The 23721-nt window shown below is 49.9% G+C and overlaps 1 protein-coding gene across 4 annotated transcripts in view; it reads left to right on the top strand.

The window, feature by feature from the left end:
• SMCHD1 (structural maintenance of chromosomes flexible hinge domain containing 1) overlaps positions 1-22379 on the top strand; it is a 95647-nt gene extending 73268 nt beyond the window's left edge. For 3 of the 4 annotated variants that reach the window (XM_078866931.1, XM_078866933.1, XM_078866932.1), the window contains exons 38-48: positions 3741-3873; positions 4374-4493; positions 5135-5220; positions 5623-5745; positions 6522-6712; positions 14701-14810; positions 17108-17178; positions 17654-17825; positions 18590-18748; positions 19210-19372; positions 20020-22379. In XM_078866931.1, the coding sequence (XP_078723057.1) occupies positions 3741-3873; positions 4374-4493; positions 5135-5220; positions 5623-5745; positions 6522-6712; positions 14701-14810; positions 17108-17178; positions 17654-17825; positions 18590-18748; positions 19210-19372; positions 20020-20080 (1389 nt within the window). In that variant the 3' untranslated portion in view covers positions 20081-22379. Of the gene's footprint in view, positions 1-3740; positions 3874-4373; positions 4494-5134; positions 5221-5622; positions 5746-6521; positions 6713-14700; positions 14811-17107; positions 17179-17653; positions 17826-18589; positions 18749-19209; positions 19373-20019 lie in introns of those variants that run through there. The other variant, XR_013639152.1, reaches the window with a different exon arrangement.
• The last annotated feature ends 1342 nt before the right edge of the window (positions 22380-23721 follow it).

The raw sequence follows: 23721 nt of genomic DNA, 5'->3' as shown, positions 1-23721 counted from the left end.
CTCACAGTCAGGATGCAGGTTCAATTCCCAGTCGGGGGTTGACTGCGGTAGTAAAATTGAGTGGTGCCTTCATGTGAAGTAAAAAGTGATCGTCCTGGTTCTTGCCATGGGAATGTGAAATGTTGGCTGCTTAGCTCGGAGCCGATCCATTCCTTATTTAGAGCATGGATCACAAGATTCACATGATTGAAAACCAGAGGAGAGTCCGTTGAGACTGAGACTGTTTTAACAAGGGAAACCTGCGTTACAAAGGAAATATAACGCGCACACATTTTTTCCCATCCTCTTTCTGCTTCTTGCACTGCTCGACTTTGGAATTCCCTCCCAATCTTCTCCGTTTCCCCAGTTCCCATAACCTCCACTCAATTTCAAGAAACGTAACAAACCGTATCTGTTTCACTTTCAGTAGTTACTATTAGTCGCTGTCCGATTGGCGTTTTGTGCCTTTGGGCCTGTGCTCAGCCACCGTGATTTCAAAAAATCAAAAAATAAAAGAGAGGCTTTCCAATGAGAAATGAGTACCACCCAGGCTCTCAAACAATTCTTTGGCACTTTCTCTGCGAGTTCACAAGTCCCCTGTACTTTGTGCTGCTGATGAGATTAGTTTTTGTAGCTTAAATTACAGCAGCAAGTGCACTTCCTTTCCGCAGTACATTCACCATTGTCATATTCAGCTCCACGGGCCATTTCTGCTTTCCAGCGAGGCGTGGATTAGTACGTGGGTCATCGTGGTTCGCATTTTCCCTGCGCAGCCTCGGCTGCCCCGAGACACAGCAGTAACCGAGCGCTGTCTTCATTGGGTGGGGTTGAGGAGCTCATGCATCCCATGTCTCATTTAATAGAGAGACCACTGCACTCAACGTGCTCTTCTGGGGGGTGGGGGCCAGCCAGGCGTGTGGAGTGGAGAGGAAAGCACCAGGCCCAGCCCTTTCCCGTGCCATTGATGTTGTGCTACTTTCATTGTGTGCGCGTGGGTGTTGGCATCGCATTTGCAAAGTGGTGCCGTGGCCCTGGGAAACCCTGGTACTGGGAACCCTGGTACCATTAGTTCCTGGCCATGCGTGTACTCAAGTGCCCTGGTAGTGTAGCTACAAACTTTTTTATTTTCTTTTACTAGGAAAGGCTATAACCTGGATTTTAAACTTCTGAGAGACACCCACACATGGATTGAACTCAGGACCTCATAAGTGCTGGCTGATTACTCTAACATGAACATCAAACCTTGGAGAGACACCTAGTCCCAGGGCTTGAATCCAGTGCTTCAAAGCTATTGTGCTTATTGCTCTTACTTTGAATTCATCCTCCTAAGAGACACCTACACCCTGGGATTGAACCCAGGCACTCCGAGGCGCGCTGGTTGCCATGCCCTGACGTGAGCATCATCCCCCTGAGGGAGGCTGCTGTCCCCTTGCCTGCCAGCGTGTTTGTTTGTCTGAGTGACCGTGCGGCTTCATTTTGCACCGAAAAAGAAAGAAAAACCTTCGCGCCACAACGCTAGCTTTGTCCACACATCGTGAAAAATGTCACGGGCCCAAGACATTGCAGGGATGAGCGAGTGAGCGAGCAGGCGGGCGAGTGGATGGGGGAGCGAGCGAGCGGGCGGGGGAGTGGGTGGATGGGGGAGCGAGTGGGTGAGCAGGTGAACTTTTGGCTTGGTTTTGTGTTTACGGCAGTGATGCATTGCTTTGGGTCGCAAATGCCACCCTGCTCACACGGCCGTACTGGCCCAACACCATGGAGCATAGATGTACAAGTATGACAAATGGATTTTTCTGTACTGCTCTTTGCTGCCCACCAAATAGCGCCGCAAACCCTGTGACAGCCTGTTTGTGCATGACAGTTCATACATGGTGCCACCCGGAATCAACGCTGCTCAGCGACTGAAATCGGATGGGATCGGGCTCTTTCCGAGTGATTTGGTTCCTGGCCATGCATTTGTCATTTGAGCTACAGTACTGACACCCACACGGCGAGTGGAATTGCCTCCTCTTGCGGGCGATGACATTGCAGCATCTATAAAAAAAATAACAACCGACCTTTCAGCAGCATAACACAGAGGGACTCCTGTTTGATTCAATCAATGGTGCGTCAGTTGAAGCAAAGGGCAGGTTTCTTGGGTTCAGCACAGTTAGTCAATCGCCAGTTCAACTGGGGTGGGACACAGTGTGGGTACTCGATCTTCTTCCAAGACACCTGGTGAGCGTGGAAAAAATAGGCCAAATAACCTCGAGGGGTAGTCTAGGGCTCTCTTGGAGGCCTTTCTGCCAACAGTGGCATGAGCAAGCAATTGTCGGGCTGCACCTTTACTTCCACATATAGAGAAACATGCTTTTAGATTATTTTGCTGCTATAAATGTCCACGTGATAAGCCACTTCGTTGAGCTGTCATTCGTGGCCAGGTTGCTTTTGAACACGAGGCTAATAGTTGAGTGAGCTTTACCAGGTGATATAAACATAGTTTAGTTTTATTTGTATATTTTTTTAAAAGTGATTTGTTTACATTTCCTATACTTTGCACTCCTGTTGTGTGTTGGTGTTGTTTGTCGTTGTAATGTTCTGACCCGCCCCTACTGAACATCTGTGAAAAGTAGCTTTATAGGTCATCGGATTTCTCCAGTATAAATAAGTATTCTGATTCTGATCTTTTTGTGGTGAGCTAGGAACTGGGGGCTCCCCCCCCCTAGATATGGCAACTGTATTCCAAGTTTGGCCCGACTTGTGCCAGGCAGCTCCCTGGGCACGCGGCTCCTCTGGGCGTTTGGCTCCTGGTTTCTAAAGTGTGAGGTCCAGCAAGCCGCTAATTACTCTAAGATGTAACCCCGTAATTTGTCATCAAGTTTCTTCATTTTTATTCAAAGTTGTGTCCAAGGGAAATATTTTGCCACTACATTTGCATTTTGTAGCCGTGAGCATGAAGGCTCCTCTTTGTTTCCCGGCGTCGCATAATGTTGTTTTAGTGCTGTACCTTGAATGATTAATTTAGAAACATTGCGGCCCTCAAGTGGGCTCGGGATGTTGAATAAGCGTAATTTTTTCAACGTGTGTTGTTTAATTGCCTTCAGGTTACATGTGATTTTAATCGGGAATTTATAAAGATAATAAACTGTTTTGATGCAATACAGACCAGTGGACCAACCATGCGTCTCATGTTCTCCTGTGTCACGTGTCTTGTGTCTCATGCCCTCCATTGTTTGGTGATTTTCTCTCTCATACCCTCCTGTGTCTCATAAATTGGTACCTTGTACCTCCAGGTTGAGTAGGTGGCAAAGTGAACTCCTTGATAACTAGAGCTCTCAGAGGCAATGTGTGGTGATGGTGAGGCACAAGTAGTGGGCTCCCACAACACCGGTTCTCCTGGGAGGCTGCTTGGGCTGCACCGTGGAGAAAGCGATGGAAGCCACTGCCAGCGCATTCCAGTTTCTCAATCCACCCTCCACGCGTTGACACCTTAGGCTGGAAAACCCAAGGCGAACTTTGTTACATTTGAAACCCGGACCAACGAACCGCCATTCTTCTCATGTCCTTCCATGTGTCGGGTGCCCCTGTGTTTCCTGTCTTGCTGTGTTTCCTGCTGCCCATGCGCTTGTTGTACCCCATGTGCGACGGTAGCCCTTGCTACAACTGCACCTAGCAGGAGTGTGCCCTGCTGTGCGTTTGAACCGCCCGTGTGACAGTATATCTCTCTCTCTCCCGTGGTCTCTTCCGCCCCCCCCCCCTCCCTCCTACGCCTCGTGCCGCAGAGCCTGGTGCTGGCGGAGGACACACCGGGCCACGACAGCGCAAAGTACGTGCTGTGCTTCGAGGTGCGCGGCGAGGCCCTGCCGAAAGAGCCGCCCGTGCAGCCCTACAGACTCCCCTTCATGTTCTACAACGGTACGACCACAGCCGTAGCCAGGCAACCTGGTTACCCTGAGCAATGTGCCATCCTCACCCCACACAAACTGCTGCGGCGCCGGCACTGCCCCAACGTACCTTGGAGCCGGAGCCACCACCAGCCCCTGCCGCTGATTGCTTCGTTTCCGACGCCCGCGGCAGCCTCCTGCCCATCCCACTCTTGCTCTGGCGATGGGTTATGACAGCCACCGCTGCAGCAAACCCCAAAGACACCATTGCTGATGAGGTCAAAAAGGTCAAAGCCGGTCCAGAGTTTGTTTAAAGAAAGGCTGCCGGGTGATTTTGGTCTGCAAAAGCAAGGGCAACTCGACCGGCTCGTAATTTATTTAGAATAAAGACTCTCGCACTTGGCACGCGAGAGTGTAGGCCAAAATCTGCTCATGAGACCAGACAGGAAGAAGCCAGTTCAGAGTGTGTGTCCTGTGGAATCGAATGCTGCATGTTTCCACCACCACATTCCTCCCCCGACGTTTTTGCAGATGGCAAGAAGCAGCAGGAAATGGCGGCGCTGTCGAAGCAACGGGATCAGCTGTCGAGCATTGTGGGGAAAATGCGGAGCATGCTGGAAATTAAGGAGAAGCTCGTGAAGGAGCTCAAAGGTGACATGAGCACATGTCCAGACACGCACACATGTTCAGACACGGACAAAGACAAACACGCATTTACGGATGGACACGCATGCACAGACATGTACAAACACACACGCTTACATGTGGACACTCACACATACACAAACAATATGGAGCCTTTCAGAGACTGTTGAGGCAAGTGCTGTTCATGCGTACCGATGCAGGCCAACAGGGTATGTATGTTTGTCGAGATTCTTTTGTACCGTACGTAGCAACCGTGCTAATCGGAGATGCAGTACACGAGAGCCCAGGACTGATTCAGATAATGGTCACTAGCTTTGGCTGTGACCGGGCATCGAACTCGGGTTGCTGGGTTCAGAGTGCAGTGCGCTAACCGGTACACTACCGCTCCCCATCCACACACACATGCACGCGTGTGCTCGCACATGTACCCACGCCGACACGTGCAACAATGCTTTTGGAAACCGAGGTGCGGAGATGGGATGTGAAACACGGAGACCGCACAGCGATGGTAAACAGAGTAAGGGAGACCGGAAGCTTAGATAGAGCGATGCGAAGTGAAGGCAGCCGGAGGTCGTGAGATGTGGCAACGTTACGCCGCGCGTATGGGCGGAGTGTTTACGTTTGCCGATGTTGTGATCCCGCTGCAGTGGGGCAGAGAGAAGCCGCCACCAAGGAGCAGAAGCTGCGCGCGGATCTCCGCAAGCAGAAAGTCCCCGACATGCAGCTCAACACGGTGAGACCCACCAGTCGCGGCACTCGGTCATACTGCCCAATACACAGGCTGGTCCGCTCAGCCTAAACACCCTGCCCCAGACACGCTCCGTTGTCTGTGCAACCAAAACAACAGCAGCAGGCAAGAGCTGACCGGCAGTGTTCGTCTTGCGTGTGGGCGTGCATAACAGCGAGCCGCTTGCGCTCCTGTGTCTCGTGAGCCACTGTGCTTCATGCCCTCATCTGGTGCCCTCCACGTGTGTTGCGTGTGACTCCTTGTCGTCGGAAGTGACGTTTAGAGTGGACTTTGAAACACAGCAGCTTGCGCTCATAACCAGCGGTTTAGAGTTCCTTGCCCGCGCACTCAGCTGTGTCTGCGTGGCGGAGTCCACGTGCCCCCCCCCCTCCCCCCCTGTGCGTGCAGGTGGAGGTGGTGGATGAGCTGATGGGATCGCTCAAGGAGCGACACGAGCTTCTCGTGCAGCAGCCACGCCGCACGTGCACCCTGCCGCCATACCCGCGCGTCGACCAGGAAATCCTGGGCAAGGTGCCTTTTCTGCACAAACGATGCCTGCCCGCTTAATTTAGTGCTCGCCCGGATTCCAGGAACTCGCCCGTGGACTTGCTCGCTCGCTCGCTCGTTCGCCCACGGTATCGCTGTCCCGCAGCGACTCGTCCACTTACCCTCTAACCATCTTTGATCCAACCTTTTATCAACAGTTCACCAAACCTCCACCGTCTAGTTCACTCGCTCGCCGATTGTCCACCTGACCAGCACTGAACCATTACTCAACTCACCCACCGCCATTTACCTCACTCGCCCCACTTTCCACGTGCTCAGCCACTCTCTGACTCTCTACCAATACTCAATAATCACCACCACCACCACCACCACGAATTTTACTCGTATGACTACCAACCATCAAACTCGCCCATTCACCCACAACCCACAAACTCAACCACCCTTTAAAAACTCGCCCATCTCCCATAAACTCATCCGCTTGTTCACCCTTCCCCGACTGACCTCGCCCACCTTGCCTCACCTGCGGTGACTGGATTTCGGGTTTTGTAGCCACGGCCAACTTTCGCAGCCTGCGGTGCCCAGCAACCTGTCATTGGCCTTCCCCAAGGTCAACTCAGCCTTAAATGAGCACCTTATTCCGTGCGTATAAAATATTTTCCGGGCGTGGTGCTGACCACCCACCCACTCTCGTGTGCTGTGCCGGCCTTCATTGGCGCTACTCGCTAACAGCACTTGCCCACAACAGTTTGTTAAAGGCTACCCGGGGGGGGCCTTTGTCTTTGCATGTGCGTGCCCCGCAGCTGGGCCACTTGGCACTGATCGAGGACGACGAGGTGGCGAGGGTTTTGTCGTGGCACATGAGCGGCGACATGGACTGCCTGCTCACCCTCACGACGGAGGCCGCCCAGCGGATCTACGTCGAGACCAACGGGCAGCAACAGCTGCTGCCCCTGAGCTCCATCTTCAGGAGAAATCTGTCTGCCTGGAACAAGTGAGGCTTATTATTTTGGTCCTCGCAAGAGGGGACACCCTCGCTGCCTGTTGTGGCACCAAAAACCCTTGCAAGCAAAGCTCTGGAATAGATTGGTGATTCAGTTGCGTTGGCTGCACCCCCCCCCCCACCGCTAATCACCGGGCATTTGTGTACATCTGTGGTGCAGTTATTAAAGTCATCGGTTCAAATCTATTTTGTTGAGCAAGGTAAGAACTCAAGAGGCCAGGATGAGTGTCATTTGCTAGAGTGACTCCGGGGCATCAGACTGCGAGGAGGGGGTCGATGATTGCTACCTGTATTATCCCAATTGAGTGATTTGTGGGTGTTCTTCGAATTTGGGCAAATCTGGAAGCTGACGCTGGTACACAGTGGCCTGCTCATGAAAATTATGTCAGGGGATCTTTTAGCGTCTACTGCGACGCAGACTGCGGGTAGTATCTTCACGGTTAATTGATTCAATCTCTCGGAGCGTCAGTGATAACCAGGGCGGCCGTTGGATTCGAACCGTGAACCTCTGCAACAAGTGGGGCGAAACATACCACTGCTAGACCGTGTCATTGTCCCGGGCGGAGCTGCATTGAGAAGCTTGGATAAATCCGTGGTGGAGGTGCAAGTGGTAGGATGGTCGATTGAAAGCGATTTGAAGCATTGTCTCTTTTTCCCCAGTTGTATTCATCCGTTGGGAGATTTTGTGCAGAGCAGTGCATCACCCCGTTTGCTTGTAGAACGACCCGCAGAAGCAGACGTGGCAGAACTTTTCTTGAAATCCCTTCAAGTAACTTTTTTTAAAAATATAATTTGCGCACTAGGGGTGGGAGGGTGCACTTTTCCCCCACTCCCTGCTACAGAAGAATATTTGTTGCATGGCAGCTTGAATTGGAGGGAACTTTCCAAGGTTTTTTTGAAAGTGGTATTCTACCGGAGGCTGTGCACACCAAGCCAAATGAGCAATTGAGGTGAACGTGTAAATTATTCTTTGTAAGTTTGTCTACTTTATTTCCTACGTTGGACATGTTACTGACAATTGCACATTGGTTAAAGCTGCTGCTTTTAAATGATCTAACTTACATCAAAGGGACACACTGCTGGCGCTATAGTTAGCGCTTTGTCACTTGTTCACGAAGACACCCTACATTATGGTGAGCATGGCTGTTGAATAGCACGTGATTATGGTGACGCCTCTTTAACCATGTGGCATCATGGGAAATACCCACAAATGCATTGCAAGCCACAACAGAGCACGTGTGTGCACAGGAGCTCAATTTCTCAGGACTGGACTTAAACATCACTGGTTATGCACTGTGATGACCATATACTGGTATCACATTAACCAAAGATCGTCAGCATTATACAGACCCAGCCATACAGCCATAACACTACTTTGGGCCGTTACAGAAAACTGAGCTCCCTTACAATCTGTGGGTCCTCCATAAAAGTGGGATGGGCACAGCCTTGAGACTTGTTCAGCAAGTTAACATCATCTCCAGATGATGAAAATCCCCGTCAACTGGAAAAGTTGTTCCGCCGGCCAAGACGAATGCTTTTAGATGTTCAGCAGCGGTGGCCCGGTGGCTCACGGGACTAATACCAGTGCCCATGTTAGAGCACTGAGCCAGTTTGATTACTGAAATCCCCGAAACAGGAAACCCTGAGCCATCACCACTGAGATCCGAGATACAGAGAGAGTACCGAGCTAGCAGTGCTGAGATGCTTGGTTCAATTCCAAGTTTCCTTTCTTTAAGTGCGGCCTCCTGAGATTGAGCCATGAATTTCATGATGTCAGCTCGGCTACCACTAAATGCACAGCGCATTGCATCAAATAGGTTTTTCACTTGAATTCGAGCAGAGCCAGTCGCGACAGGTTTTCGTGTACGAACCCCCCGTCTATGCGATGAGCGACACGTGGCAAGCTACCCTTTTCACAGCCGGAGGATTACCGTGCCGTGGTTATGGTTAACAAACCGGTTATGCCATTAGTTCCCGTGCCATCGTTTCTGGGGTCAGTCCCCACTGACGACGACGCAAGGTCCTGCTGGAATAGGCAGTTCCTCACTTCATTTGATTATAGTAATCAACGTAATAATTAACAGCCCCTTTGTCATCCGGCTGATTGATGAAGGCCTTCCCGCGTCATTTCAGCCGCAGGGGTTTGTTTGACCATACTTCACCGCGCTGGTTAGTGCGGGTTTGGCGATGGGGTGGGGCAAGGGCAAGAACCGGTTCAGACTTCGCTCGCCACTTCTGTTAGCTGTGGCCAGGAATCAAATTCTGTTCGCAAGGTTCCAAACGAAGCGCTGCGCTAACCGCCGGACCAGTGGCCTATCACTGCAGCACATTATGAAGCTGAAATTACAGCAGCAAGTCCTACAGTACACGTTCACCATTGTCATTTTCGTCATCAGTCATGATCTTTTCACTGCTGGATGAAGGGCTTCCCAAGCCATCGCCATCCCCCGTGGTCTGGTGATGCATTGACTCATCCAGCTGCTGCCGTGTCTGATGTTTCAGCGGCGGGGGACCTTCTTCACGTTCATCCGCTTTGTTTCTATTTATTTGTTTATTGACCAGGTAAGGCCCACTGAGTTATATAGCGCTTTCTCAGAAGCGACCTGGCCACAAATGAAAGCTCAACGACGTGGCTTATCGCGTGGAAATTTACGTCGGCAAAAATACTTTCTAAACTCGTGTTTCTAAATGTGGAGAAAAGTCCACGCGACCACAGGGGGGGGTGGGGGAGAAAGACACGCAAACTCCAAATATTACAGGCGTCAGGGTCGGGATCGAATCCATGACTCCGTGTATACCAGGCGAGGCAGTTAACATCTCGCCACCGTGGTTGCCTGCTCGGCGACGAGCGTGGAACGAGCGAGCAATTTGATGTTAAAACTGCACTCTTCGATGAGCTCATAGTGGGCCCTGCGTCCGTTCCGCGCGGCGCGCGCAAACCACCACATGTGTTCGCCACCTGCTTCTCAGGCTCCGTCCTGCGCAACACGAATAAATACAAGAATTATCTTTTGGCACTGGAACCAACGATTAACCCGTAGTTTTCCCAACAACATGATCGGGCGAGAACCGTTCTACACCAGAAATATGGCTCCAAGTTGTTGCCGTTTGAATTCGCCCGAGGATGTTTTTTCGCGTGACCTCTAACCGTCATGTAGCTAACAGCTCGTATCACTCGATGATGCCCAAACTTTCCTATAAATGCATCCCATCTCATCGTATCTCAGAAGCTAAGCAGAGCTGAGTGGGTTAGTGCTTGGGTGGCTGGGAGATGAGGGCATTGAATGTCACCTCCTCGCGTGCATGGTGGAGAAACTCCACTTACTCTAGAATCTTCCCACAAGCCAAAATTAGTCAAACATCCAATGCAGGAAAGCAACGAGGCTCTGTGAGACTTTACTGGATAATTGGATATTTTATAATTATTATTATTATTATACATTCCAACCCCAGTTTCCTTTTGGGGAGATCGGCAACATTATTGAGGCGGGTTCATCTGAAATTGGGGGCTAAATGGGCCCTGGTGTAGCGTTGTGTGAACACCAGAATGGTCTGACTACTGAAGACAGAGGAGTCTCAAGTAGAGACTAGAAACTATATATATATAAAAATATATTATCAGGTAAGACCCACTGAGCTATAGAGTTATTTTTTAGAAGCGACCTGGCCATAACTGATCGCTCAACGAAGTGCCTTATCATATGATAATTGATAGCCAAATACTGTAAACGCATGTTTCTAAATGTGGAGGGGAAAAACTGGATGACCCGGAGAAGAATCTACGCGACCACGGGGAGAACATGCGCACTCCAAATGTACAGGCATCGGGGTCGGGATCGAACCCACAACCTCCCGTATACCAGGCGAAGAAGTTAACATTTCGCCACCATGGAAAGACAATGACACTCTCAGCACGGTAGTGGTATTCTTGAGTCTTCTGGCTCAGGCTTTCCTGGGTACACAATCGGCAGCGTTTAATACATGCGCATTGCTGCCAAGTAAGGGGCAGCTGGGCGTAATGCAAGTCGTGAGCAGTGTGGTGTCGCTCGCTCGCAGTCTAAAATGAGGGCACTGCATCGTGCCCGTTATTTCCATGTTTGGGCGGTACATTTCCTGCTACTCATTGCCAGTTTGTGCGCCCCTGCCCCATGATCACGTACAAGAAAATATATTTTCCAGCAAAAAAACGTCGCCGCTGCCAAATCTGAATCCGTCACGCTTATTTGGCCGCTCGGCGAGTCACGGTCCATCGCTGCTGAAGCAGCGCGATGTGCGGTGGAAGCAGGCCGCTTTCAGAGCCAATGCCGGCACTGCCAAGGCACGTGGGTTGAAGCTTCACGAGCTCCCCACCCAAGATGTAACTGGGATATTTCTCGCGCGCCGCCGACTCTCATGGTTTGTGTTTTCCTTCTAATCCCCTCGGCCTATTGGGCCATTGGTGCGTGACTGTTTCCTACTCTCCATCACAGGCACCTGCTTTGCGGTGGTCTCTCCTCTTCTCTCTGTCCGTCGCTGTGTCTTTCAACCAAGACGGCTTACATACCGCGCTATGCTATGTCTTTTTTCTGCGGCACCTTCCAGTGTTACCGTCCTCTGCAACCGGTCACCATTCACACTTGTCACACGTCCGAAATATTGCAGTTTTCTGATTAGGGCTGGCTGGTGGCCGAAACTGATGACCGTGGTAGCCATTGGAGGGGACATGCCCGAGAGGATAATCAGTAGATATAGAGCAATTCAATTTGCTCTGCTGGTGCGAGTGAGATTGTGGAATGGCAAGATCATAGGGTATACAATTATTAAACTCCCTAAACTTTTTAATTTACCAGGTAAGGCCCACTGAGCTGTATAGCTCTTTTTCAGAAGCGACCTGGCCACAAATAATAGGTCAACGAAGTGGCTTATGTGTAAAATTATAGCAGACAAATACTCCAAAACGCATGTTTACCTGTATCTATTCTTGTCAGGACTTCCTTGCTTGTTGCATGTTCTTGCTCCGAAAGAATTCTCCAAAAGGCTTTCATTACAAAAAAAATCTTCTCTATTTTCATCTTGATAATTGTTTTTTTACCCTTCTATCTGGCAACAAAACTGACACCTTTTTTTACAAGGAGTCATGTTTGCATAGACCACAATACCTGCAGTCATAATGCAAACAAAAAACATAACTCTGATAATGTGCACTGTCCTTGAAGTTGATTGGTCCACACCCGAGACAGCTTTCCTTAGAGCCTAGTCTCACATGGGTTGGACCAGATGACGCCATTTACGTAGGTTTTTTTTGTTGGCCGTACAGCTCTCTAATACATTTTCGGGATGTACTTCGTGTTGTTTGGCGCAAAATCTGACGTTTCGCTCCCATTGGCGAGAGCTTCTTCAGAAACTGTTCATGCCCAACAGGAACAGTTCCATTCTCCCTCCCATTCGCCCGTCATTGACAGGAATATTCACTCGCAGTTTAGTTAGCAACCTAGGAAGGAAGTGCACTTATGTACGGAGTTTATTACATTTAAAATATTGTTTTAAATGTTGCAATGAAAGGCTGGGAGGGGGTTGGGAGGGGTGGGGACCAACCATCCCGGGGCCACTAACACCCACGTGAACGCTGAAGCACAAACATGTGACTTTGGCGGCGGCAGCAGTGGCAGCGATAAAAAAAATAAAAATAAAAGAATGAAATAGGAGATAAAAATAAAAGCCTATTTATCTTGCGCGTCGCCTTCAGCTGTTTGCTGAACCGTTTTTATGGTGGAGGCGGCGAGCGCGGCCCTGCCTGGGTGGTCTGCAGCGACAGTTGCGATGTTTAAAGCGACATTTCTCTCCAGCGAGAGTTAAAATTCTTCGCGTTGGAGGGAGCCTGTCATCGTTGCTGTGCGCAGGCCCAAAACACCAACTGGATGGCGAAACGAATAGCACTGTTGATGGTGTTAATAGTTAAGAGCATAACACGTTTCTTGAATTGAATGAGGTTATTATTATTAAGAGCTTGAGGGAGAATATTATGATGGGAGGGAATTTCTAAATAGATTGTGGTGGTTGAACACTGCATGGATGGAACAGAACAGTCTGGGAATTCTTAACCTGGCTGCAGAACTCCAAGAGGGAAGTTGCAAGGTTATTACCATGGTGTACATACCATGGTGTACACACTCAGAGACACTAGGAGTAGGAGGCACTCTATTATCAGCCTTCACAGGTGACAAGAGGTAACTACAACTCCCAGTCAGGACAGCTGGCAGACTGCCTGCGAGAAGGTGAAGACGAAGATGGCGGCGAAGACTCCAGCAGCACGACGAGGGGATCCCACTCCAGGCAACAGCCCCGGGCCTTCGCTCGGGGTCCCCTTTTATACTTCCCAGTGTGGCCTCGTTCTGCCCCGACCATGCCCCCCTTCTCGAACCTACAAGCGGGTTCCCAGGCTCGCCTCACGTGCCCCCTCTATCACCTTTCCCCTACATCCCTCTCTCTGGCTTATCACGTGACCTGCTGACAGACAGGGCTGGTGCAACTGCAGATTCTCCCTTCTCTGCCAGCAACCAGCGCTATGCTACGTAGAGACCCATTCCATGTTACTACACATTTATGTATGTCGAACATCTTTCGCACCATACGTAGTCAACCGGTCCTCATAGGAGGTCCAGGGGAAGGAGCCCAAACTAAACACAAAAGCAGTTCTCAAGAAATTAGTTTTGAATCTAGATTTAAAAGTACATAGCTCCAGTAGCTTCCTAATATTGGAAGGAAGAGTGTTCCAGACGGCCGCAGAAGTGCATCTGAAAGCGCGCGATGCGGTGACCGTCTTTGTTCGACGGCTAGCCAAAAGTCGTTGCGAGGATGACCGGAGTTCACGTGATGGTTTATGCTCCTAGACGAGATCAGCAAGGTATCGTGGTTCATTTGTAGCAAACACTTTGTGTATAATGAGTACTACCTCATAATGTATTTGTCTGGCAACCAGAAGCCAATGCAGCTCAGCGAGCGCTGGACGGACATGTTCGTAGCAAACGAAGAGTGATAACCAGGCGACTGACTGCCAGTGAGCAAGTGACTGGAGTGAATTGGTGAGTGCTGGATCATGAATCACCCTGACTGCTTTATGTTTAGTTACACCATCTGCCAGTGAGCTTGGAAATGGGTGCTCCACCCCAGATGCAACAGCAGGATTTCAACTTGGGCCGAATTTGTGCTGAGTTAGTCGATTTGTAGACACGCCATATCTCTGTAAGCACAGCAAAACTGGCCACTGCATGTACATGTGCTAAAAATCTTGAGCCAGTAAATATTTTTAAATAACATGCTGGACATTGCAGAAAATATATGTGACCCACTGTTAAGCAGTTTAATTGCGCATTTGCGATGGAAGAGTTGCAATGAGCTCTCTTGTTGTTAAATTAGAGTGGTTCCATTTAAACTGATTAAAATATTTTTGTTCAAGTTTGTAGCAAAAGTAACGATGCGTGCGTCCACGTCCTCTGCGTGCGCACGTACATTGTTTTGTGAGCCAGGCCCACTCTTTCCATCGGCCAACCAATGATTAGTACTGATGCATTGTGGGGAACTCCATTGGCATGATGAAGAGGAAGGCAACTGGGTGAATGTGGCCGGGCGTGTACGTGTACACGTGTGGGGGTGTGTGTGTTTTCACAGGCACATGTGTGTTCGCACGCTCGCATGCGTGGGGAGCGGGAGTGTGTAGTGGCTAGCTCAATGTGCTAAGAACCCGGCAACCCGAGTTCTGTTCGCGCTCACTGCCAACATTAGCGACGAATATCTGAACCGGTCCTGGGCCTCCCCTAGGTCGACTTAGTCTCAAATGAGTACACGGTGCGATGTGCCACTGGAGACGAAGGCGGCCGGACGTGACGTGGTGATGGTTACCCCACCCCTCTTGTGCCACAGGTGCTCGCTAACAGCACTTGCCCCAACAGTCTGTCAAAGCTATACGGGGGATCTTTGTCTTTTTGTGTGCTTGCGTACAGGCCGCTACCACACATGATCAATGGCCGTCCGTGGTTCAATGTGGAGGGGAATCCTGTGTACGCGCGCCACCTGCTCATCTTCCCAAAGCACCAGCAGCAATGCCAGATCGGTATGCCACGCGTGCCACTATGGCACCGCACCTGCACCAGTCCCACTACGCAACAGGGCACAAAGCACACCGCCAGTACACACCACGCCTGCACCAGCACACACCAGGCTGTGCCCGCACCGCACCAGTATCCACCGTACAGCCACACCAGTACACCCTCTGACTACGCCACTCATACTAGCGCACCTGCACCGCCACACCATCATGCACCCAGACAAGTGCACGCCTGCACTGCATCAGCACGAACCACACCGCAGCAGTGCACACAGCACCGGTGTGCACTACAGAGAAAGGGGGAGAAGGAGAGGAGAAGACAGAAAAATTAGAGGAAAGAGGATTGCGTGTAGAGATCGCGTAATGGTGGAGGGGGGGGGGGGGGAGAGACTTCTTCAGTAGCGGCGCCAGGCTGACTCGTGCCGAGCGTGCGTACCGGGGCTCGTGGCAAGCGCTGGCGGTCACCTACGCGAGACGCTAACCAAGGCTCTCGGCTTAGCTTCTGAGAACTGGCGCGGTGGGGAGCGCGTCCAGGGGCAGTTTTGTTGCAGGTTTTGTGGAACAGATTAAAATCGTGGCGTTCGCAGAGCTCCCATCAATTTAAAAGGAGGTGATGAATGTGTGCTGGGTTTTTTTTTTTTGCCAACGTATTTAATTCATGTATAAGGACTGAGTTCGACATTTATATAAGTGGAATCTTGGCACCGATGGAAACATTCTTTTCCAGCTGTTGATATATGTATATATATGAACGAAAAAAATTGAGATATTTTAAACATGTTTTAACTCCCAAGATGGTCTTAAATTTTTTCCTTTTGGGATCTGCTCGGTCTAATTACGCAATTTGCTCATGGCGTATTCATAAATATGCATTCGTTTACAATTTAGTGAATTGGCTCGAAGGAAAAGGTGCCACAATTTTTTTCGTACGAATTTTTCCACCCTTATATATGAGCGTCTTGCGTAACAGCCGTGCGTTATTTAGATGTAGGTGCCCTTTTTAGCCTGGGAGAGGCCCGCTGAAGGGGGCTTCTTTTTACTGCATCAAGGGAGACAAAGGAACAAATATAAATGTAGAATACAGGTTTCCCTCGCTTTGTGCGGCAGATGCGTTACAAAATAAGGACGCACAAAGCTGCGAAACTGACCGCATAGCCACATATGATTGCATTCAAACTGCGTAGAGCAAATTTTGGATGGAATAGGTTAGCTGCGTTTCTGCAGAATCGCACAAACCGAAACCGCGTAAAGTGAGGCAAATCTGTAGTCGCAATTGTAACAATTATATTTGCGTTACGTCATTCATGCCAAAAAACACGCGTGAAACATTTCAAGCTGTGCGAATGACTCGCCTCCAAGTAGCACGGTTGGCTACGTACAGTGCAAAAGAAATTCAACACACACATATATGTAATAATTCCAGCGTCCAATGGGAATGAGCTTCAGGAGAGCTGTAAGAAGAACTTGATCAAGGAGAAGGTAGCAAATTAATGTTCAAGGTAAAGGGGAGCCAACCAAAGGCTCGTACGACAAGTTTCGCCAAACAGCTGACAGGTACCTGTCAGGGGGGACACACCTGGAAAACATGGCTGAGTTCATGTGCACCTGGTGCAGTTGGTGAAGGTGGAACGGGATCTAAATTATTTGACGAAGAGGTGGACGAGGGAAGGTCGGTCTACTCCAGGAAGACGCTATAGACTATGGACACGTTTGCTACGTGCTACGGGTAGATTGACAATCTGGGCAACCTTTGCAAACGATGACGTTCGTTCTCCAGGGATTATCCAGATGATATTTTTTTTTATACATTAAAAAAATTGAAAACCAAATCCTAATTATTTAAAGCAACATACCAAGGTGTCAGCAGAGGAACATATTTAATCAGGGTATGTTAACGGCCATGACAGGTGGGAGAGAAACATGGGCATTGACAGAATTTGGGGGCAAAAAATCTTGAAGTGCTCAAAGAAGCGTTGCAAGTAGCACACTTGGAATTACACTTGACAGTCCGTGGGGCCAGAGCAGATATTTCACCGGTCGGTACCACCGGAGGTGGCATCACTTTAGCGTTTTCAGTTCATTCATGTGGCCAGTAAATGGTGAATTTGGTGAGAACCATTTTAAAAGAGTGGGGTTATCAAATAATTCACTTATCGGCTGTATAAATACATCAGCAAGACTAAAGTTTTGCTTACCTTAGGTGGTACTGATTTCTGCTCTAGCCCATGGGCTGTTAGAGAGAGGGACGTGTCACCTAAGCGGTCCTTAGAATCCAGGCTGCTCCTTTTGTGTGTCCCCTGCAGTGTTCTCACAGCTGCTGGGGGATGCCATCATCCTGGACTCTCTGGACACGGCCAACCGCTACAGGCAGGAGGTGAGCACCGTGAGGCACCCACGTGTGGCCTAGGTGTGGCGCTGGGTGGCCTAGGTGTGGCGCTGGGTGGCCTAGATGTGGCGCTGGGTGGCCTAGAGGTGGCGTGGGGTGTCAAGTCATAGGTGTTCCAGTGGTACTGGTGACTGGTAGTATGTTGGTTGCACTGGCTGAATGGCCTAGCGATGGGTAGTGTCGTCGTAGTTGTGCTGGTTGGCCAACGAATTGCTAGTGCAGAGTGGTCCAGTGATTGAGACAGGTGTGAGGGCCAGGTGGTCTCGTGTGAAGATGGTCTAGTGATGGGTAGTCTATCAGCAGTACTGGGTTGTGTAATGATCACTCGTTGAGTGGTAACAATGGGCGGTGTGACACTTGTTGCTCTAGAGCTGGCTGGTCTAGTCGTCGCACTGGGAAGTATATAACCTGGTGGTCTACAGCGCCGGATGATCTGTATTCGCCGCACCGCATCTCTCCTCAGGTCGTCAAGTCGATGTTCTGCCCGACGCTGCTGACGCGCAATGGGGAGCGAATCCGCAGCAACGGCAAGTTCGGCGGTCAGCAGAACCACGCGCCCTTGCTCGCCAAGCTCCGCGGTGCTGTCTTCGGAGCGCCCCTCCCCGCCGAGTGCCAGGAGCTCAGCAGCCAGATCGGTACGGCTCCACCGTCGTCTCGTGGGTTAACGTCGTGGTGTGGGTTTAGGAAACACTCGAGCCACTTGCCCGGTGAATAACAACCACTGTTGTCCCCCGACACTCCAGCACAAGCGGGCACTGGCAGCAGCTGTGGTCGCCATTCTGAGCAAATTTGTGCAGGTGTATTTATCACCTGGGTAATAAACACAGAGGCTACACTCGGGCACATTTGTGCGGGTTGCGTGTGCATGTGTGCGTGGTGTAGCCGTTGGCGTGCAGCGATACAAACCCGGCGAGCCGAGTTCAATTCCTATTCTCACGACCAACACCAGTGACAATTATCTGAACCAGTCTTGGGCCTCCCCTTGGTCAACTCGGCCTCAAATTAGTACCGGGCATGGTGCTGGCCACCCACCCCTTCGTGTGCCGTGCCGCCCTTCATAGGTGTGTCCGTTAACAGCACTTGCCCCAACGGTTTGTTAAGGCTGTACAGCAGAGGTCGCAACCGGGTACCCGATACCCGTACCCTACCCGATACCCGGCTACCCGTACCCGGCCGGGTACGGGTACCCGTTTGCGACCCTGGTGCGGCTGGGTACGGGTAGGCCGTGAGTCACTGGTGAGTAGCTGTTTGTCACTCATTTCGGGTAGGGTACGGGTAGAGTACGGGTACCCATTTGCGACCCTGGTGCGGCCGGGTACGGGTAAGGAATCAAAACCCGTTTGCGACCTCTGCTGTACAGGCGATGTATGTCTTTGTGTTGTGTGCGTGCGTCGCGAAGGCTACCTGCAAGAGCTACGCTCGGCCATCGAGCAGCATAACGACGTGCAGCGAGAGCTGCGCTCGCATGTGGACGAGATGCGGTCGCCGCAGATGAAGCAGCAGCAGGCGGAGCTGCGTGACTCGGAGCAGAAACTCCGCTCGCTCGAGCATAAAATTGGTGAGGCCGCTTGCCCCCATTGCCACGAGCCGTGACCCCCACACCATCATCCTGATCCTCGCATCTCTCCGATGACTCCATAGCTAGTCCCATATCCTCTCCCAGATTGTTCTCTTCCCGGAAATGGAATTCTCCGTTGAATGTCTTTGAACCTGCGATGTGTGTGCGAGTCGGCGTCTTGTTCACCCGTCGATTGTGTTCCTCTGCCCGTCGCTCTCTTTACACCCTTTGGCTTCTCTTTCCTTCCCCTCTGTACTTTGCTTGTGGTTCACCCTGACCTCGTTATATTTTCATCCATCTTTGGAGCGCTCTGCCTTCGCATTTCAACACTTAATGAATGTAAATGCTTATCTTTAATTCACACACGCATTTCACTGCACGCATTGCGAGCGTAAGAATCAATTTCAAGCAATTTAATTTTTACATGTCCCCCCCCACCCCCCCCCCCCTCACTGCCTTAGGGATGACCCCACAACGGCCTGGACTGAAAGCCGGCATGCCCGTGACCCTTGACCACCGGGGCTCGTACATATCCACTGGTGGTAATGGCTTGGACTCGGCGACTCCCTCGACCCCTCTGACCCACAGACGTGGCCGACGGGAAGCCGCCCGGCGCAGTGGGAGGTGAGCGGCGTGAAAACCCACAGGCAACAACCAGGCTCACCAGGCCTACTTGGGTCTTCTGCCCAACGTCAGGTCTAAGGATTAAACTCCCTCCATCCTATCCGATCTTGAGCTTTCCTTTTCATTTTACTGTGCATAACCCCCTCCATCCCCCCTCTCTTCAACTTCCTTCGGTCAAGCAGCATCTGTCTTTTTCTGCCTTTCGGGTTTTCTTTTCAAGAATCCTTCCTTTCAGAGAACTTCCTTCATCGAGCTTTTACCTCACCCCCTCGGGTAACGCAGAGGGCATCAAGCACATGAATCAGGAGGCGGCCGGGTGGCTCGGAAATCAGAGTGCTGAGCTGGCAGCGCTGAGCTAGAGGTATCCTGGTGTTTGAGTCCAGCTTTGAACCACCATTGATTTTAGCAGGTTCTAAAGTGGAGTCATTTATGGCCTGGTCACCAATGATAAATTTGGTTATGTGCTTAATCGGGGGTTAATTCCTGGTCTTAAAATGTAAATATCAACACTTTTCTGACATTTGATTTGACGAACATTTGTAATGTTTGTGTTGTAGCCATTCAGCCGGCTTCTGCTAAAGGAATAACCAGGTTGAATATCTCACTCCTGCCATGTCCATCTCGTCTCCTCGTCCCCCCTGCCCCAGTGACAATGGAACAAGCAGCAGCCCCGATACCCCCATCAGGAGCAAGCGCCGCAAGCTGTGACGGCCTTCACCAGTCGAAAATCTCGTCTGGGACATTTAAGAACATCGTGGTGGCATTGTGGGTAATGGAACACAATGCCGCCCCCACAGCAAGAAAGGGGGCGGCAGAAGCTGGAAGGCGCTGGTATAACCAACTCTTCACCACCCCCCCCCCCCCCCCCCATCTGATTTAAAGGGGTCACTCATGTTGGCCTATGGCCCACAGACGAGGCTGCATTGGGACACTGGGATGAGCGCGGCTACGTGCCCCAACCAAGCATTACCGGAGTGCGTTTAAATTTGTGAAGAATGTGCCGCGTAGGTTCGAAAAACGAAAGCTTGGATGTTGCTTGCGTTCCTGACCCCGTTGGTTTGTCCCGACGATCATCGATCCTGCCTGTGCACGCCTGTCGTTGCGAAAGCGCGAAGACAGGAATTCACCTTTATTGGGAAGATTTGTCGCCGTTTTGGAGGTAAGCTCGTGCCAGGCGTGGGTGGGCTCCTGAGCACTTCAAAAGGTGGCCACGCAGAGAACTGCGTGTGCATTAGATTCCGAATCTGACTGGCCTAATGAAGCGGCCTTGTAGCGAGCAGTACAAGTGAGTAGGTCACTGACCTACCTGTATCAATCTTCGATTATTTTCTGGTATGCACATGATCGTTTCCGGTTGCGCTTTCACCACGTACACTCTGATAATTGGGCGAACGCGCAGTCATAGTTCTCTCCTGAAAGGACTCTAGTTCTTGTTGTGTTTTTTAAAAGGAGGAGTGCACCACCGTAAGTCGGGCGGTCACATATTATCTATCCTCAGTCAGGCCGGTCGATGGAGTCTGATTTTGAAACTAGAAACGGTGAGAGATTTGGAAACGAAACAGGATTCATGCTTTTTAATTCTTCTAAAAACGAATGGATGGATATGAGGAAAACTGGGGAGTAAATAAGCCTTGCTGAACAAATGTTAATCTTCAGTCAAGGTCAGTGTTTACAGTTTTAGGTGTGCTATTTAATTTATCATAGCTATAGTTTCACGTTGCTTGTCCGTGTAGCACGGTTGGCTACGTACGTGGGAAAGAAATTCAACATACACATGTACGTTGCTATCGCTGTTGATACCAGCTTTGTATTAGATTTGACGTCACGTCCGTGCTGTCGCTCGCACGCACTTGATCCCACGCTCTGTGTACTGAGCTGTTCTACATTGCCTACACATGCAAAGGCAGCAGCTTCTTTTCCAACCACATTGTCTAACTTTTCCCAGTCTCTTCTGTAAGTAATGAATATATCTCAATTAGAAAACCGTTCGTGAAAAAGGAAAAATGAATCCTTCCATCAAAATGCTAAGATTTACAACTTCGGCGTTACTCTGCGTCACTCGCGTGCATCGTCCATTGACGGGCGTCATTTGGTTCGGGGTGATCACGTGGCGGCTGAAATGCGGAACTGTGTATTAGTTTGGGTCACTGTGATTGATTAAAGTCGGTGGCCACCATCTCTTCATTGGCATACTACATCTGTTGTTTCTCAAGCACACCCTCCTCGTGGAATTTGACACGTGGCAACAGTTACTTTGATACATGGCCAATGGTGGACATTAATTGGGGAAACCGATCAAGAAACTGCAAAATAAAATTTTGCTGGCCACTCGAGTGACATGGAAAGCTATGACGAAGCTGCTCGTGGTCAAATGGTCGGCACATTTGACTTGTAATCCAGGGGTTGCCGGTTCGATCATCCCACAATGCGGCTGTTATTTAAAAGATTGAGTGATTTGTTTTTTAAATCCCCCCCCCTCCCGCCCCCATCGTGTCTGTCAACCCATCCCTACGAATGGGTGGGGTGAATTGTGGGTGCTCTCACCTCCTGCGAGAACGAACGTCTCCAGGGTGGAATAGTCAAATGCCTCCTGGAGGAGTTCTCTAGAAGCTCCCTGTAATGGAGGCCCTTCAAACATCTAGGAATGCGGTCAATTGAGTGCAAATCAGCAGCGCAAACGCGGAGCAAGTCGTTAACGTGCACCTTGAATGTCACCGTGCAGTTTGCGTCTACCGTTCCAAATTAGAGGAAAAAAAGTTCTGACAAGGTAAAAAAAAAATGTAAACTTTAAATATGTTGAATTATATTGTGTACAGGTCATTTATATGCTGTATGTATGATACCATTTAAGACGAAGGCTCAAAACTAATGATAGTATTGTAGGCCACTACAGATGGCAATTGTGAAACATTGTACATTTATTTTACTGAACGTTTGTTACTTGCCTAAAAACGCATATTTGCCATAGGCCCATTTTGCAAACAACTAAATAAACAGGTGTTTTTACTTAAAAAAAGGTATTTTTCTTGTTCTTTTATGCTTTGTGTATTGTTGCAAAAGAAAACTGATCGTGGAAACGGAAATGGTGAAAATGTGTACTCCTGGCTGTCTTACACGTGCCGATCTGGGGACGTGAGATTGACTCCCGGCCCATGGCAAACGTTCGCGGTGTGTTACTGCGGAATTGGGACTGCGTCACACACCCCCTTCCCTCCACGTACCCATCCTTCACCAACCCACAACCGAACAGCATGGTAAAGTATGGTCAAACAACCCTTGTGACAAGACGTGCTGTGGGGGAGGCCTTCAGCAGTGGATTGACGAAGCTGTAAATTATTACAAATTTTATTGTTGGCTTGGCAAAGACTATGAAACTCATTACTGTTGCAAAACAACTGAAACTAAAGTGGGGTGTTTTTTCCCCATCGCTTTGCTTAATTATGCCAAACCTGGCGAAATGTTCGCCCAAACCTTTCCCATTTCAAGACATCTGCAAGTTGCAGGGTGGGTCCCATAAATCTCAGAACGCGCAAGCGGTTCGGGTTAATTTTATTTAGAGACATACCGCCGTTGTTTTTCAAGACATCGAACTCACCGCAAAGAACTAGAGTGACACGACCGTACTCTGACAGCTTGCGCCAAACTGTGCCATATGCCCAGTTTGGGAGCCTTCACACATCTTCTGACTTGACGTACCGATAAAGTTATTTTAGTTTAGTTTTTCTTCCGATTCCGTTCCGATGACGTAGGTGCACGTCATCACATAGGTGTACGTTTTCGGAATGGAATTAGGAGAAAAACTCATGACATGTACGTCATCGGATTATAACCTGGGAGCCTTGAGCGGTGCTGGCTCAATTTTCCGTGATACAGACAAGAGGAGCACACCGATCCCCCTGGCTGCCTCCTTGAACTCCTCTACAGATGGTCACAAAATCAAATTGAGTGATGATTCCATTTAGGCAAGGTGCAAACAACTCAAAATACAGTCGCATTGTCCTGGGCCATTCGGTAGCCTCCGAAGTCAGCAGTGTTCACATTGAGAGGACGGACCTCCCTCCAGGAGTCCAAAATGGAGCAGAACAGCCATATAGCATGTGTACAGCATCCTGCGCGCCACTGAGACCCACAGTTCATGAGCCGAGATGAGATGTACAGTATATCACTTGTACCACGAACTTGAGTGGCTCCTATGTATTTGTGCCAAATAGCAGTAAATTATGCGAGAACCATTTGACATGGGTGGGGTCAGCAAATTAATTCACCAATTAACCTTATTAAATTGGTAAGACGTGGTTAGGCGGTACCAATTTCTGCTCTGACCTTAATAGTCTCATGTCGATGACTCA

This window comes from Lampetra fluviatilis, chromosome 23 (assembly GCF_964198595.1).
Source record: "Lampetra fluviatilis chromosome 23, kcLamFluv1.1, whole genome shotgun sequence".
NCBI lineage: Eukaryota > Metazoa > Chordata > Hyperoartia > Petromyzontiformes > Petromyzontidae > Lampetra > Lampetra fluviatilis.
The sequence above is the reverse complement of the archived record's forward strand: the minus strand, read 5'-3'. Positions and strand labels throughout refer to the sequence as shown.